Raw genomic sequence first — 18,203 nt, 5'->3', positions numbered from 1 at the left:
GTGCAGACAGAGGCGCAGGGCCTCGGCCTCCAAGAAAATTCCCAAACCGAGAGGCTGAGCTTCGCGTCTGTAGTTACTGAGCAGGAGCTTCTGGGCGGAACTTCTAAGGGCCCCGCCCGCCCCGTCTACCCTGGCCCTCGCCCCGACTCGCCTCGCCCACGTCCCGTTTCGCTTCGCCCCAGCTCCGTCTCGCCCCGCCCCCCTCCCGCCCGGTTGCGGAGGCGCGGGGCGCCCCCGGGTGGCCGCGGGCAGTGCTGCTCCTGGCCGGTGGAGGCGGCGGCGCGGCCGCGGAAGGGGAAGCGCTGAGGCGGTGGGGCCCACAGCCATGGCGGAATCTGTGCAGGAGGAGCTCTCGGTCCTGGCCGCGATTTTCTGCAGGCCCCACGAGTGGGAGGTGCTGAGCCGCTCAGGTGACTACCCCCGCGCGGGAGGGACAGGGCGCCCTCAGGGGCCACCCGCGTTCGCTTTGCGTCTCCTCCCCACCACGGAGCCTGGGCACCCCGCCTGGACCCACGTATGGGGACCGGGTTAGTTGAATGATGGAATGACACGCCCGGAGGCCGGAGTGGTGTCGCAGCGGGCGGGAGTGTGAGGCGACCCCAGAAACACTAAGAGAGCGGCGCGGCCCACTGGGGCCTCTGCCGCCAGTCCCGCTCCCGGAGCCGGGGGCCCCTGCGTGCGCACCCCCAGGCCCTCCCCCAGCCTCCCACCCCTCAGATCTCACCCTATAAAGAAGCCTGTGCTGACGCCCCCTCGTTGTTCTGTGTCCTTCCTAAGCACTATGCCCTAGGCCCCCCCGAGAGCACTCCCCGGTTCTAACTCTACACGGGTATTTGTACGTCTTAAGTTGCAGGAGGGCAGGGTCTGTTTGGTAATAACTCCAGGCACCTGGAACGGTGCCGGCCAGGCACATGGTAGGTAGTAGGTAAATGTTTGTTGACTGAACTTTTTAATTTATCCAGTGCTCAACCTCAACTTTATCTGCATTCTATTTCCAAGTTGATTGCTTTTCTGATACTTTTTTTTTTTAGGTGGAGTCTCGCTCTGTTGCCCTGGCTGGAGTGCAGTGGATCCATCTGGACTCACTGCAGCCTCCGTCTCCCGAGTAGCTGGGATCACAGGCGCGTGCCACCATGCCTGGCTGAATTTTATTTATTTTATTTTATTTATTTTTTATTTTTTAAGACGGAGTCTCGCTTTGTCGCCTAGGCTGGAGTGCAGTGGCGCGATCTCGGGTCACTGCAACCTCCGCCTCCCGAGTTCACGCCATTCTCCTGCCTCAGCCTCCCGAGTAGCTGGGACTACAGGCGCCCACCACCACGCCCGGCTAAGTTTTTGTATTTTTTTTTTTAGTAGAGACCGGGTTTCACCGTGTTAGCCAGGATGGTCTCGATCTCCTGACCTCGTGGTCCGCCCGCCTCAGCCTCTGAAAGTGCTGGGATTACAGGCGTGAGCCACCGTGCCCGGCCTTTTTTTTTTTTTTTTTTTTTTTTTTTTTGAGACAGAGTCTCGTTCTGTCCCCCAGGCTGGAGTGCAGTGGCGTGATCTCGGCTCACTGCAAGCTCCACCTCCTGGGTTCACACCATTCTCCTGCCTCAGCCTCCCGAGTAGCTGGGACTACAGTCGCCTGCCACCATGACTGGCTAATTTTTTGTATTTTTAGTAGAGACGGGGTTTCACCATGTTGGCCAGGCTGGTCTCAATCTCCTGACCTCGTGATCCGCGCGTCTCGGCCTCCCAAGGTGCTGGGATTACAGGCGTGAGCCACAGGTGCCTGGCCTTCTGATACTTTTTTTTAAACAAGCTCTTGAGGGCTTTATTAGTCATTTAGCCCACATTTATTGAATCCCTGCTGCCTACAGACTTTGTCAGGGTTTCAGAGACACCGCTACCCATGGCCTCTAGGAGCTTACAGTGTAGAGAGGTTCTTTTGACTATTTTTTGATGATAGGTGAAACTTACTGTCCCTGTATGTGGCTTCTGTTGAATAAAAAAAAAAGAAAAAACACTGCCATGTATGAGAAAGTGACTCAGTTTTCACTTAGCTTTCAGATACATTATGTACATGTTTGGGGCATGAGATTTATCGTTCTAATGTTATATTGTAGTTACCCTTAAAATTGGCTTTCTGACCATAAATTGGTTAACCTTTAAGAAGGTAGTCTAGGCCTGGCACGTGGCTCATGCCTGTAATCCCAGCACTTTGGGAGGCCGAGGCGGGCAGATCACCTGAGGTCAGGAGTTCGAGACCAGCCTGGCCAACATGGCGAAACCCCATCTCTACTAAAAATACAAAAATTAGCTGGGCATGGTGGCACACGCCTGTGATCCTTGCTACTCGGGAGGCTGAGGCAGGAGAATCACTTGAACCCGGGAGGCGGAGGTTGCAGTGAGCCAAGATCTCACCATTGCACTGCAGCCTGGGTAACAAGAGTGAAACTCTGTCTCAGAAAAAAAAAAAAGTAGTCTAAAAATGGGCTGGATGTTGTGAGAAAACCATTTAAGATTAAGATCCTTCATGATATCCATTGGGTGTGTTATTCACTGAAGGACAGGGAGTTGACTTCCATTTATTCCTTCTTGCATTCATCCACTCACATCCACTCATTGGGCACTGTTATGTTCCAGGCACTATGCACCTATTAGTGTAATGGAGTTGCTTTCTTTTTAGTGCCCAGCCTGACTTGTATCTTTTGAAACAATTGTTTAAAATCCATATGAAGGGGTTTACTCACTCTTAGTGTTTTCTTGTCATCCCTCTTCTGATTGGATAATTCTTCACCATCTCCCTCTCTGTCTCCACTGTTCTCTTTATTGATAATTACTTCTGCCTGAGGCAGCTATTTGAAGAGATCATCAGTTTTCCTAAATTCCTTTATTATGGCTCAGTTGGGAATATCCTGGAAAAATGAACCTGCAATTTCCCATCACACCTTAAAGAACTGGTAATGGTCTGGGTCATTAGTACACAGCTGAGCATAAAACACTGCTGAAGGGTCAGAGAAAACCCAAAAATGTAAGCATAGAAAGAAAACAGTTTCTTAATCTTGAGAACACTGTGAACCCTTTATCTGCTGTTAAATTGAGCATGACTTTCAAGCCATGCCTCCTAATTAGTTTAATTCCATGTTCTGGCATCAATAAGTAATTGAATTATAAAAGAATTCAGTGTAACAACTTAGGACATTTTGTTGCTGAGAGGTAGAATAATTCAGTGATTGAAATGGGGATGTTTGATGTTCACAACTGGGAATTAAGGGTAAGGTAAAGGCCTTTTTTTTTTTCCCCATGATTTTCGTAACATCTTTTTACAAAGTAAGGACTTCTTTAACAGACCACAGTAAACATGCAGCAGACTGCTGGCTACCACTCACCGTCACTGTCAGTTTGGGTTGGAGGATACACACTTGATACCAGAACACTCTAAACACCAGTTCTTTTCTGGCCTCCCCCAAATAAGGTTCTCCCTTTTGCCACTGGAATCAGGAGAATGTTGCAGAGGAATTGCATTCCTGGTAACAAGATAACCCAGCAAGACTCAGACTGCTAACCCAAGGATCAACTATTAAGGCCATAAGATTGAAGAAGCTAAATAATTGGATTCCATTTAGCTGGACTAATTTTATGCTGAGAATTTCAGGGGATTTTATCTGCCTTTTGATCTCTTTACAATGGTTATAGTAAGCTTCTAGTAAGAGGCATAACCATCTCTTAGGGGTGCAAATTAAGTAAGTCCCTACACTCCCATCTACAAGGGAGGGCTGTGGATAGACCACATTAGGGATATTCTGTTTTTCTGTATGCATTGTAGTCAGTCCAGGTGCCAGATTTGATGGGGTGACCTGCCATGTACGTGATACTTGAAATGCATCTTACTTGATGAGGGGTACTATTGGTCTTACTTCACAGAGAAGATAACTGATACTCAGACTGGTTAAATAACCACCAGGCTCCAGGTGTATGGGCCTTTGCACTGCATCATGCTCCTTAATAGAGAGATGGGGCTGTTGCATCAGGAAAATAGTTCTTGGAAAGCAAGGAAATACTTGTCCAGAGAGAGCGATAATGAGCACCCAGAGAAAAGATATGAGTGTGAGCCAACTTATGTTCAGAACAATCCCAAAGGGGAGTGTTTGTGCATGTATGTGTGGATCTATGAGAGGCGTGAGATTGGTATTGTATCACCATTTTCCTGATGAGGAAATTGAGTGACACAGATTATGTGGCCATAGTCAATGTTCGTTATATGTGGGAGTTGTGCTTCTGGAAAGAATCTTACAGATAAAAAAGTTGTAAGATGGGAGAACCCAATATCATGTAATAGGTTTTCACAGAAGCTGCAGAGTGAATTTTTGTATTTTAGCAACACTAATGTTCAAATTAGTTTGCGCCTTCTTATAAAATGAATCATGACTGTCACACATTGACCCCTCTAAATCTGCTCAGCTCGGTTTTATGCTGATTGTCAGTATTGAGCTGACTTCTATAAAACCGATGAGATTGCTACTTTTAGCTTCATTTATTTTTAGTTTTTTTTTTTTTCTTCTGAAGCTACATTGAAACTTATGTAAAAATCCAACTGAAGCATAAAACAAGCACTGGTGTATGCTTGCCTGGGAGCTGCCTGGGAGCAAGAGGAGACAGTCTTGTCTTACCAAGTATGAGAGGGTGCTGGAGGTTTCTTGGTGGTTTTCTTCAAAGTTGTATGTTGAGGATATATAACAATTGCAAAGAAAAAAAAAACACAAGTGTAGGGAAGGTCAGATGTATATGGTATGTAAACAATTTCTTAATGGGCTCTTAGTGAATCCTGAAAAACCCATTCTCTTAAATTTTACCTTTTTTAAAAAATGTCTTCTGTTATTTGACTGCATTTATAGAGTTTCTGTTGTGTGTTGTATTTTATTAAGTAGAATGAAACCTTAAAAATAGCATTAGTGTGAATTTGGAGTTCTAAAAGTTTAGTTTCTCTAGTTTGAATTTCTGTTTGGAATGTGTTTAGGAGCTTACTTTCTGATGTTTGTAAGGAAGCATAAGGTTTGAAACCTGTTTCAGTTTGTGTTTTAGGTATGAAAATGATACACTTACTATAAGACAGAATGATTTGGTTAGAAACAACAAGTAGTCAATTTGTATCAACTTGAACCAGAGGGCAAGACCCTTTTGGTAGGGTCTTTAGAATACATGAAAACACCCTTGGACTTACGGAGATTTTAGTTTTCTGGGGCAAGCCTTAAGTTTTCTAGGGCATAGATGTTTGTTGAGAATGATCAGTTTGTGAATTAAGCTTATTAACTAAGGTTCTGGGGGGCTAAGGAGGGGCAGAGATTAGTATTAGATTTAGAGCATAATTATTTTTCTGCTAATCACTGTTTCTAAGCTGTTAATAACCTTAAAGCAGATAGGGGCAACTTTGTTTTCTTTTTTATTATGGCAAAAAAAGAAAACAAAAAATCAGACTTACAGTGCATGTGTCATATGAAAAATTCTGAGGCAGAAAGGAGCCAGTTTAATTGCTTGTACAATGTCAAGCAGATGAGATATGGAAGAGTACAATACATACTTCTAGAGTTTTTGGGAGAAAATGAGTTTTTAAAAGTGTGTAATTTTATTGCCACATTAAATACCAGAAGAATGGAGTATGTTATTGGGCTTTTCAGTTTCTTGTAGAGATGACAGTATCATTTTGTATAATCTTATTTTGCAGCTACAGTGTATGTGTGGGTGGGCAGGGGGATTTACCAAGACCAATTAGGAAGAATGCTAATCCTTTCCAATTCTTAAAAGAACTAAGGCAGTTTTCTTCCGAACATATAACTAGTATGACGGTCACAGTTTTCTAAGGTGAAAGTCAGGAGTTTCACCCATTGCTATTCTGTTTGCTGACTAGGACCAGAAAATAACACAGAGAAAAATGAAAATTGGTAAGGACTGACATGGCCGGCTCAATAGCTTTTCAAGACTTTCCCCCTGGACTACCAACATGTTTCTTTCCTGTGGTTCCCTGCACCAGAGAGGACCTGGTAGGTGTTTATATGGCACAGGTTGGAGAACACTGTGGGTCTCAGGGTTTTGATCAGAAAGGGATTCTTCAAAGTTTGCAGCACAGCATCTTGCTTCAGTGCGGATACATTGCCTTCTTTTGTAGTAAAATCTCTGTCTCCTCCTTATAAGGACCCTTGTGATTACATTCAGGGCTCACCTGGGTAATCCAGGATAATACTCCCCTCTCGAAATCGTTAACTTAATCATGTCTGCAGAGGCCCTCTTGCCATGTGAGGGAGCGTATTCACAGCTTCTGGGGAACAGAATGTACACATCTTTGGGCCCATTATTTACCACAGGTACCAGGGATTTCTGCACCTGTGAGATCCGTGATTACAAGCTACTAGCACAATTCCAAGAGCTGTATGACTGTACAATTTAAAAGTTTTTTGTATCCCCCCATTTTGGTTGTTGTTTAAAAAGAAAATCAAGATATTTCAGTGCTGGAAAAAATGTTAATTTAGTTTAACCACAATAATTCTGGGCATGAAAATACCATAAAATAAGTTTGAAATACCATGGAAGTCATTAGGTGGGACTTAGGGAGGAACTGTGGAACTGGACAAAATTTTAGTAGACAGAAAGTTAAGGGCCTTCTTGGAGATAGTGGGAGCAAGAGGCAGAGATGGGACACCCAAGACTGAGGACATGGTATAAAATGGGTAGTTGAAGCAAAAAGTGAGGAGAGAGGAAGTCAGAGTGGTAGGCTGGCCCTAGGCGTTGCATGGAGGAATTTGTGATTCATTTCAGTCTGGGAGAGTGGTATTGGGATAATTTGGTGTGGGGAGAGGCAGGTGGCGAGGAGACCACTATTGCAGAAGCCAGAGAAAGGCCTGAATTAGGAGGGTGGAAGGGAGAGAAATTCTGGAGGACTTGTGGGATTTGGCAGTTGAATGCTAAGTATGAAAGAAGGAGGGAAAAAAAAAGTTGAAGGCAGCTTTAAGATTTTATGCCTAGGCTAGGTGTGGTGGCTTACACCTGTAATCCCAGCACTTTGGGAGGCCGAGGCGGGTGGATCACCTGAGGTCAAGAGTTTGAGACCAGCTTGAACACTGCAGTGAGCCATGATCACCCTGCTGCACTCTAGCATGGGTGACAGAGTGAGACTCAATCTCAAAAAGCAAACAAAAACAAAAAACAAGCACAAGACCAGTGATAGGGTTTCCTGTGGAAGGGAGGAAGACACTTCTTTCTCAGATAAAACAGTGAAAAAGGGCAAGATGATTTAAAAAAAAAGTATAATCAAGTGGCCCAGCAGTTCCTAGGCAGCAATGACAACTGCAGTTCCTTGGTCACTGACACACTTCCATGGATTCAGCCAGTAAGGAGACAGTGAACCCAGATGGATTTGGACAGTTACTGCTTAATGCACAGCAGGCAGCATTAGCTTCATGTTCACATTGATTCTCCTTGTCCCCCAAGTTCAATGGGGTGATGTGGAGGTAGGCTGAGGTGCATACTATGCACTCAGTGGGTCTTTGTTATAGCTGAGGGGCAGTGAGCTTAGGAACCCTCCGGTCTTACGAGGGGGCTGCTAGTGATCCTGCTCAATCTTTGTCCTGAAGGAATATGTTACCTTATATTGCTTAGGAAACAAATCTGCCCCCTGACCTGGAGGGATAAACTCTAGCTTCCAAGGCTGTCGGTTATGCAAATGTCCTTGAACAAAGATATTAATGCCCTTTGCTCAGAAGGCATTCAGAAATGCCAGATTGTGGGCATCCAACCCGCAGACACTGACCTAGTGATGGATGAGAGACGTACACTGACACAGACATTTTGCTTGTCAGTGTGGCTAAAGGGGTTCTGCTCCTGAATCTGCAGTGTAGGCCATGATAAGCCGGTGAAGTTCACATTTATTTAGTACAGATTAAATGACAAGGGTCATGAGTAAACACCACTAGAAGGTAATTAACATTGCCACCCCTCCCCACCTCCCCCCAGGGGAGAGCAGTCATGCACCCACAGATAATCAAAGGTTGCTCTTAGGACCACATGAGTAAACAAGCTATTTAGGTAAACTCTCCCACATTCCCTTGTTATTTGCTCTTTTGCTATCAACTCAAGGTAAAGAGGATTAGGCTGCTTTCAGCCAAATCTTTTACTGAAGCTATGCACCACCACCCCCCAGCCTTCCAAGAAGGTTTGTGACTATTTCCTATAACTATCTTTACAATTTTTCCTCTGCAGTTTTTCCCACCACCCTGACTGAACTCCCACACCAGATCCCTGGAGAATTATCTACCAACACAGACATTTATGTTTATATAAATTATATGTACATGTATATGTACGCATATTTATGAATAAAGAAATGTTTAGGTGTAGAAGAGAAGTCAAGGAAGATCACTTGGGATATATCCCTGCTCTCGTGTTCTGAAACACTGGATTGAGTCAACATGATGGGATCTGTGTCTTACCTGTCATTTTCCCTCAGAGACTAGTACAGTGCCTTGAGCTTAGTAGGTGTTCAGTGAATGCTTGTTCAATGATGAATGATTGAAGATCTTTAAAAGTTCTCCTCCCTCTTGAAGAGAGAATGTCAACTCCCTAGATGATTATTAGAAAGTTTATTCAGCCTAAATGGTTGTGTGTTGTCTGCAGTTCTATTTGTAATGTCTGTTTTACATATTGAAATGTACTATTTTAACATAGGCAGCCTACTTTAACAATAAAGTATTTTTTTTTAAAAGGGTAAGTAGTTAGGCCGGGTGCAGTGGCTCATGCCTGTAATCCCAGCACTTTGGGAGGCCAAGGTGGGCGGTTCACCCGAGGTCAGGAGTTTGAGACCAGCCTGGCTAACATGGAGAAACCCTGTCTCTACTAAAAATACAAAAATTAGCTGGGCATGGTGGCATATGACTGTAATCCCAGCTACTCGGGAGGCTGAGGCAGGAGAATTGCTTGAACCTGGGAGGCGGAGGTTGCAGTGAGCCGAGATCATGCCACTGCACTCCAGCCTGGGCGACAGAGTGAGACTGTGTCTCAAAAAAAAAAAGAAAAAAAAAAAGAATAAGTAACTAGATAGAAGAAGAAGGGTTTTGAGAAACATGATGGGTTTTGGAGGAATGTACAAAGTTAGATTTGGAAAATTTTTCTTATGAAATACACATATAAATTATATCATTTTAATATGGTCTTCGTAACGGTTAACTGTCTATGTTTCCAGATGATGTCCTAAAATAGTCATTCCTTGCAGCTGGTACTGAAGAGTGTATGAAAGAAAAACTCTGTAACAGATGTGTCTGGTCCTGTATGAATCAATGTCTGTAGCAATGGCTTTTATATATGTGGAATCAGAAGGCTCAGGAAACAATTTTAATGTTCTGTTAGGTTCTTTAAAATGGGAATACATTCAGGTCTCAGTTGTTGAGGCTGTTGAGCAGCAATCCAGGTATGAAAATGGGAAAGATTTGACTGCTTCTGTCATGCAGGGGAATAAAGCAAAGGCACGTGCAGAGGGAAGTAGGGGTAGAGAGAGGCAAGTTAGCTTCAGAGAGATTTATTTGCACCCAGTTCTGTTCTACTCAGCCTGACGTTTTATCATCTTTTTGAAAAGTGGCGTGAAGTGGTGTGGAACACATCAGAGGGTGAAGCCGAGCAAATCTGAAAGAGAGCAGAGGATTTCATATGATATCCTATGTGTGCTTTCCCCTTCCTTCTTAGGAGCTGGAAGAGGCAGAATTGATGTCCACTCAATTTCAGTTCATCTTGCCACCTTCATATTACACTGATACTAATATATTTGAAATAAGAAGAGAACATTCCAGGCAGTTACTGTGTCACATGCAGTCATCAGTTTCTCTGCAACCCTACAACCACAGGGGATTCCATTGCTTGCTTTGACTTGGACTTCTCATAAAATGACTTTCGTTGGATTTAGTGTACAATTTTTAAGTTAATTACTGATTTTGTATATACGTGGTATTGTATCTTTGAAAGCTCATGTGAGTTTATTAGGGATTTTCAGAATTATCAACTAAATCTGGCTAGAAAAAAAATTATCTGATGAAAAACCTTTCTGGTAACTTAATAAAAATGGGGTGATAGCAAGTGTAAATGCCAGTTAAATCCTGGATGCTGGTGTGTGTGAATACATGAATACATGTGTATGGTTGAAGGAAATAATTTGTAAATCATAGCTTTCCTAGTATTACGTGTCCCTTCATAAAATAGCGCAGAGTTTTCTCATGAAAAATAAATTGACATTTGAGACAAAAGTTTGAACTTGCTGGTGTTCCATTCAAATTGAATAATGTACAGCTAATGATTATTTTTGGATGCCTTCCAGAGACAGATGGGACCGTGTTCAGAATTCACACAAAAGCTGAAGGATTTATGGATGCGGATATACCTCTGGAATTGGTGTTCCATTTGCCAGTCAATTATCCTTCATGTCTACCTGGTATCTCGATTAACTCTGAACAGTTGACCAGGGCCCAGTGTGTGACTGTGAAAGAGAAGTTACTTGAGCAAGCAGAGAGCCTTTTGTTGGAGCCTATGGTTCATGAGCTTGTTCTCTGGATTCAGCAGAATCTCAGGCATATCCTCAGCCAACCAGAAACTGGCAGTGGCAGTGAAAAGTGTACTTTTTCAACAAGCACGACCATGGATGATGGATTGTGGATAACTCTTTTGCATTTAGATCACATGAGAGCAAAGACTAAATATGTCAAAACTGTGGAGAAGTGGGCTTCAGATTTAAGGCTGACAGGAAGACTGATGTTCATGGGTAAAATAATACTGATTTTACTACAGGGAGACAGAAACAACCTCAAGGTGCCAAAAAGTTAAATGTTGAGTATGAATCTGGCTATTTTCTGCTTTAAATGGTGTGTCTTTAAGTGTGTTTTATAACAATGGGATAGATTAATTATTAAGATGTTTCTGCTTTCATTATTACAATCTTAATGGATCTTCCTTTTCTTTTTAAAGAATGTCTGACTGCTAATTACAAGTACAAACTTGCAAAGCTTGAAGAATAAGATTACATTTTAAAAATCATGTCACTTAATAAAGTGACAGGTTATTTTAAAAGCTCTGTGGCACATGAGTGTTTGTTTCTGTAATTAGCTATGAGCTTGAATTTTATAAATGTGCACTAAAAGTTTGTGCATATTAATATTTCTTCCCATAGTTAGGCACAGCAAGGTGTGTATTTATGGATAGTCTGCAAGATTTGTAACTTTCTGGCTGTTAAAAATACATTCTGACACTTTAATTTGGTATCTATAATACCTGGAAAGAGGAGCTTGTCTGTTATAACCAAGATTTCATGTTAGTAGAAGTAGAATCATTAGGGCTGTCAACTTGTCACCTCCTACATAACTTTTGCTTTCCACCTGACTTGTCTCAGCAGTTGCTTTCAAAATCATAATCTTCTTCAGATTTTTCAAGTTCTTATTCTAAACTCATCTAACCTGTTTTAGGTGGGACAAGATGAGGAAAACTGTTTTTTATATTTTAAATATTAGAAGAGCTACAAATCAATAGGTTTTATACTTTCAGATAGGTTAGGTCATGAATAATTACATTTGAATTTATTTAAGACAAATTTAGTGTGAACAGCCTATAATCTTAAAGATTTGTAGAATAATGACTTAGTTTTTTCATGATGGGCTCTTACCACAAAACTGCTTTGGCATTTGGTTAACCAGACTCATGCTGGGTTAAAGTATATAGATATAACAGTAATTCAGATTTAATGCATATCTTGGATTGGGACTGACTGAGGAACCTCTTGTTTTAAAGTGATTTGTAGTATATCTATAACGTTTGATCCTTTTGGGTAAAATAGTAGCTGACAAAAAATAAATACAAATTAATTTTCATGCTCATCTTTACCTGAAAGGCTCAGATTTCTCTTTAAGCCAGCTCAGGAATATTAGGCTAAACACAGCTGTTTTGCAGATGTTCTTACTCAGATTGAAACATCAATTAATTAACAGGTATCCATATTTACTAGAACCCTGCTAATGTAGAGAAATAATACTTTTTTTAGGAGATCTTTTTTCAGTTCTCTCTAAAAAGTCATTTTAGATAAATTTCTCTTATATTTTTATAAGATTGTATACTAGGATTGAGGATGTATAGGTACATATTTATAGATGCTATCAATTTGGAATGGTAAGTACTGTGTGCCTGGTAATGTCATTTAGCTGCTGAATTTGTAATAGTAAGAACAGTGGCTTGTGCTCTCATGGTGCTATATCTAGGTACTCCTCTAGTGCTTTGCATGTATTATCTCATTTAATCAGTACAACTTCCCCATGAGGTAGATCCTGCTATTAATTCCATTTTATGGAAAAGGCAACTGAGCCACAGAGGATTTAAGTAACCAGCCCAGAGTAAGAACTAGTAGGCAGTTCAATCCAGATTTAAACTTGAGGAGTTGGATTATATTGTTCTTTACTCCTGTATCCACCACTACATTATTCTGCCAAGTATGTTAAAACAAGTATATAAAAATTCTTACCGCTTGATTTAAAAAGGGGGTATTTAAGCATGAAAATAAGCCTACAGGTTTATAGCTCCTTTAAAACTGGGACTTTGAGACTCAGAGTAAGATATGTATTTAATGTACTGATTTATTATTTAGGAGTACTTGATTCTTCAGAAAACCTCCAAAGTAGATGTGGACTCAAGTGGAAAGAAATGCAAAGAGAAAATGATTAGTGTACTGTTTGAAACAAAAGTACAGACAGAACACAAAAGGTATAATTTAGTACTATTGCAGATGGAAAAGCAACTGAATCGATAATTATACTCTGACAAATCTAGGCATATTCATGAGTTTCTTTTGTATAATGCAGGTTTCTGGCATTTGAAGTCAAAGAGTATTCAGCGTTGGATGAATTACAAAAGGAATTTGAAACTGCAGGACTTAAGAAGCTTTTCTCCGAATTTGTACTTGCTCTGGTAAAATGAAATGGAAGACAGGAATCTTTTAGTAAAATAGCAGTGTTTTTTGTTGTTTTTGCATTGGATTTGGGGAGTGGTTAATTGAAATAGTCAATTTTAAAGTTTTTCTGAAGCAAAATGATAGGCATCATTCTAACTTCAGGAACAAAAGCCAGTTCTGTTCTATGAAATATTAAACATAAGAAAACTTGTATATTCTAATGTTTGCCAGGAAAGGCTAGGTTCAGTAGATGAGACATTATTTAAAAGATAAATTTAAAAAGATGGTAAATGAACACTTGTTTTTATAGACAATATTTGTTTGGAACTATGTAATTTTCTGGCTAATTTTCTTGTAATTAAATGATTTTTTAAAAAAGATTTGTTTTCATGTTTACTTTTCTTATGTTTATATTTTTAGCATTTGATCGCCATTTTCCCCCATCCAGCTTATGTCTAATGTTTTAATAAATGTTAAGAAAAATATAACACTGATTTTTTTTAATGGAATTGCATAAATTGTTTAAATGCAAAGTTCTATAGAACAAGATTTATAGTTGCTTTTTGAGGGTGTTCTAGAATAGCATGATACTTGCTAGCCTTAGGACTAGAGATTTGATTCCAATTAAAATTCTTCTTTGAAAAATTGAACTTCTTGTTTTATAAGAAGAGAAATGTTCATACAGAATGAACCTGGCTTGCAAGATCAAGGAAATTATATAAAAATACTATTTTTTATTTCTTATGAAATCTGTCAAAACATGGTGAAACATATTTATCATGACCTAATGAGAGAAGCCGTAAGATAAAACTTGTATTAAAATCTGTAATAAAAATGTAAGTAGACATTTGTATCTCGGAAAGGATATTTGTACACATGAAGCCACTTGGGCTGCTAAAATAAGGGGGTGAGTCATGGAAGAAAGGCCAAGTGAATCCCTTTGGCTGCCACCTATGAAGTATAGTGATATCATTATATAATTATAACTGATGGGGGAGGGAAGTGAGGAGAATGTGGCATGCTGAGCAGTGTTTCCTGACAGTAATGCTCTGTGATGATGTCAGTTCAATCTGATTGTCTTATTTTCAGGTACCTTTGTAATTTAATTATACCTATCTGTTGATTATTTTATGGGGTTTCTTTAATGAGGAGATGTTCAGTTTACTCTCATTCTAGTGTGTTGATTTTTTTTTTTTTTTTTTTTTTTTGGAGAACTGGTAAATGTAGTTAGATTGTTCTGTGGCAACAGCATGTATAGCAAGGAGAAGCTACCCTTCTGGTATGCAGAACTGAGAAAATAGGCTTGAAAATTTGGGAATGCTCATTATTACCTCTTCATTTGATTTACTGTAGTTTCAGTGAAAATTAAAATAATGAAAAAGAATAGAGTTGAGAATATTGGCCATATGGTTGAGATGGATTGAGGGGATCATGATATAATAATATTTTACCTTGACTCTTCTCTGCAAAAATATATTCCTGCTTATGCTTTCTGGTGCCCTTTTAGCCTTTCATCTTCAAATCTGACTCTTTACAGAAGAGCTTGAATCAGATCAACTTGAATGTTTGCTGTAATGACTTTTTCCAAATTAATGATATTTTTATCTGCTAAAATTATTTTTAAAAATATTGGTTATTATTACTTTCTTAGATGTTTACATCTAAGTCTTTCACAGATACATACACATCAGAATAGAAAACTAAACCTTGACAGAGTTAGCGATTTATATAAATGTAATTTGACCTCTGGATAAAAGAAAATTTTAAATTATATACCAAAAAGCTATGAGTCTCTTTGGTATTTCTTTAGTATTAGAGGAAGAGACTCTTAATTATTTGCCTTTATATTTTTGCCTCAAACTCTGCTGCTTTCTTCAGCTTGAGATACTTATGAAAAGATAATTAAGACTTCTGCTTCAGTGATGGTGGACCAGCTTTTCACTGAAGAAAACTAAAAACAAAATATAAAACACATCCTCTTAAAATAATCAAAGTAAATAAGACAGTGAAAATTGCTGGGCTAAATCTTGGAGGGGAGAGGAATCCAGAGAAGTAAACCCAGCACTTAGGGCTATTTTTTCCTATGGGTACATTGGCCACCCTGCAATAGTTAGCTGAAGGGCCGAGTTCATTTTTGTCAGCTTGAAGATGTAGGGAGTAAATTTGGGGTCTGAAGGATAAAGTAGGTGGGGCCAAGAGCTAGGACCCCCAAAGGACTACACTGTGTTAATAAAGGTGAACTGTACATAAACCAATTGTCCTAGACTATAGGTAAGGTTTGAGAATTCTGGTGGGTCCAGAAAATCTTAAATCTTCAACTTGGATGATTCTAATACTCTCAAATCCTCTTCTTTGAAGAAAGCTAACATCCTCCTAAGGCCTCAGATTATATCTGTGAATAATTTTAAAATTCAGTATCTCGCAAATGATCAGAGGTAACTGGATACACGAAGAGACAAGATAGAAACAGCAGAAAAAATGCAATAGAAATCGGCTGGTTGTGGTTGCTCACATCTGTAATCCCAGGAACTTGGGAGCCTGAGGTGCGTAGATCGCTTGAGCTCAGGAGTTCGAAACCAGCTTGGGTAATGTGATGAAACACGTCTCTACAAAAAATACATAAACTATTAGCTGGGTGTGGTGGCATGCACCTGTAATCCCAGCTACTCGGCAGGCTGAGGTGGGAGGATTGCTTGAGCTGGGGAGGTCGAGGTTGCAGTGAGCTGAGCTGAGATCGTGCCACTGCACTCCAGCCTGGGTGACAGAGTGAGACTCTATCTCAAAAAAAGAAAAATTCTGAAACTGAAAAATGTAAGAGTTCAAGGGATGGTTAATCAGTTAAGGTCCAGTTAGGAAATCAGAAACTAGGCATTTCAAACAGTAAATTTAAAACAGACTGATTACAAATTAAAAAGGCCGTAAGAGTTAAAAGGAGAGGGAGTGGGGCTGGATAAAAGAGAAGAAAAGGAGGAGGGTGAGACACTCAGAGTTTAGAAACTGCTAAGAGCCTACATTTGCTATTGCACTATTGGAGACGTTGTAATAGCCTATATCTGCTATTGCACTGTTGGAGTCTGCTCAAATGCTGCCTAGACCAGAGCTAAAATTGCTAATAGGCACTGTCTCTGGTCTGTTTGAATCTGGAATCACTCCACCCCTGTTGCCGCTATACCAACTGCCAACAAGGATCACAGTGCTATCTGTGCTACCTTCTGATCTCCCAGAAGTGCCTTCTATTGACAAGCCTAACAGGAACCAAGCTGGCAAGGAAGTCTGGGGAAAGTAGATTGCAGAATTTCAGCCTCAGGAGAACAGAGCTGACTATAGAAGGATGACTGTGTGTGAAATGGGGAGAGGGCTGAGTGCCCACAGAAAATAACCAACCAGGACGCTTATTTTCAGCTATTAAGCATCCACACACACATCCTTCTACCCATATTTAAACTTCTATGCAGCAATAACAGTTTTATGCTTCTGTCTTTGTAGATTTAACTCTGTTCTTTATGAAACTCACCATTCCCTCAGAAAGGGGAGAAACAGCCCCACCAGTTACTACTGTTCTTATTGGTGTTAATTCTTCTAGTTTAGTCACAATCCCACCTAGATATTCTGTAGCTTGAAGATTAAACTGTAAAGTTCACTATCACTAGTATTAGTGGCATTCCTTGTACTCCTACGGCTTGAGAGGGGGAAGGAAAAAAATAGTTACTATATACAAAGATATTTAGAACAAGCAATGAAGCACATTTACATAACTACTTTGGTACTTGTTTCTGACTGGTCATGAAGCTGTAGTTGATATTTGTAACTTCTTCCTCTACTTAATTTTTCATTGCTCCTGGCCAGCACTTCAGCTGGCAAGTGTTCTTTACCTAGTAGGGTAGCTGAATCTTCATTCTGGATGGGTCTGAGTCTTTAGTAGTTGGGGTGCTTATTAATTTTCACTATTAAATAAGTCTTAAGAGGCAATCCAGAGATTCCCCTGGGGTCCTTGACCTCATTGTGTAGCAGCAACCCAATATCCATAATAATAATCTAGATCAGTCACCCCAGCCAATACAGGGGTCTCTTTCTTTGTTTTTTAGTTTAGTGTGATAAGAAACCTAATATATCTAGGCATCAGTCTCGATTTCCAATTCATTTGAACCATTTTATGTGCCTTGGTAGAAGCATTCTTTCCTTGTGAACTAAGACCTGTAAACTAGCATAGTCCAAGTTTACAGGGATGAGAATTAGAAATTCTGTGAGAGGGTTATTAAGTATACTACTGAGAGGAATCAGTCTTATTTTTATCCCTTGATTCCTGGACCCATGTATTCTGGCAATGGGAGAAATACAACTATGCTGATCACTGGTTCAAACTATATGCTACATTTTGTATAATAGCACTGAAGTCTCTCAGGGGCTTGTCTCCCACCAGGACAATAACTGAGTTTTTTTTTTTTTTTTTTTTTTTTTTTAGACAGTCTCGCTTGCCACCCAGGCTGGAATGCAGTGGTGCGATCTCAGCTCACTGCAACCTCCACTTCCTGGGTTCAAGTGATTCTCATGCCTCAGCCTCCTGAGTAGCTGGGATTACAGATGCATGTCACCATACCCAGCTATTTTTTTGTATTTTTAGTAGAGATGGGGTTTCACTATGTTGTTCAGGCTGGTCTCGAACTCCTGACCTCAAGTGATCTGCCTGCCTCAGCCTCCCAAAGTGCTGCGATTATAGACGTGAGCCACCACACCCAGCATAACTGAGTCTTAACAGGTCATTATATTATTCTACCAAGCCAGCCACTTCTGGATGATTAGGTACATGGAAAGTCCTATTAATTTCATCCATTGCTACATTTATTTTGTTGTGAAATGAGTTTCTGATTCAGAAGTTATATTGTGAGGGATATCATGTCTATAGGATCATAGTTGGTTGTATAATAGGAAGGGACTTCAGATTCATATCCAGAAGTATCAGTTTAGTAAGGACAATTTGCTGGCCCTTCCATTAGGGAAGGGGTCCAATGTAATTAATCAGCCACCAGGTAGCTGGTGTTTTTTAGGAGGGGAGGCCTTTTTCGTGGCTTACTGTGGGTCTTTGTTTTTAGCAGGTTAGGTACTCAGCAGGTTAGCAAGATCCCCCTTGGTGAGGGGAATTTCATGTTGTTGAATCCATGAATAACCTCCGTCCCTGCTGCCATATTTACTTTGTACCTGAGCCCACTAAGCAAGCACTGGCGTGCTAGGGAAAGAGGCTGACTAACATCCACTGGAG

At 40.6% G+C, this 18,203-nt stretch overlaps 1 protein-coding gene across 9 annotated transcripts; it reads left to right on the top strand.

Annotated features, from left to right (window-relative positions):
• Positions 1–214: 214 nt before the first annotated feature.
• Positions 215–13,326, top strand: RWDD3 (RWD domain containing 3). Of its 9 annotated transcripts, none has more exons than XM_003308231.6 (5): positions 257–410; positions 5,891–6,023; positions 10,337–10,824; positions 12,644–12,759; positions 12,858–13,326. In XM_003308231.6, exons 2-5 carry the CDS (start codon positions 5,984–5,986, stop codon positions 12,970–12,972), a joined length of 759 nt encoding a protein of 252 aa, XP_003308279.2. In that variant the 5' UTR covers positions 257–410; positions 5,891–5,983; the 3' UTR covers positions 12,973–13,326. The 9 variants fall into 9 exon arrangements, 6 of the variants coding, with proteins under 6 accessions (XP_513579.3, XP_009424140.1, XP_054541081.1 ...); XM_003949469.5 differs by having other exon boundaries at positions 271–410; positions 10,337–10,777; XM_513579.8 differs by lacking the exon at positions 5,891–6,023 and having other exon boundaries at positions 215–410.
• The last annotated feature ends 4,877 nt before the right edge of the window (positions 13,327–18,203 follow it).

Source organism: Pan troglodytes, chromosome 1 (assembly GCF_028858775.2).
Source record: "Pan troglodytes isolate AG18354 chromosome 1, NHGRI_mPanTro3-v2.0_pri, whole genome shotgun sequence".
Taxonomy (NCBI): Eukaryota; Metazoa; Chordata; class Mammalia; order Primates; family Hominidae; genus Pan; species Pan troglodytes.
Note: the sequence above shows the minus strand (reverse complement) of the source record. Positions and strands in the feature narration are given on the sequence as shown.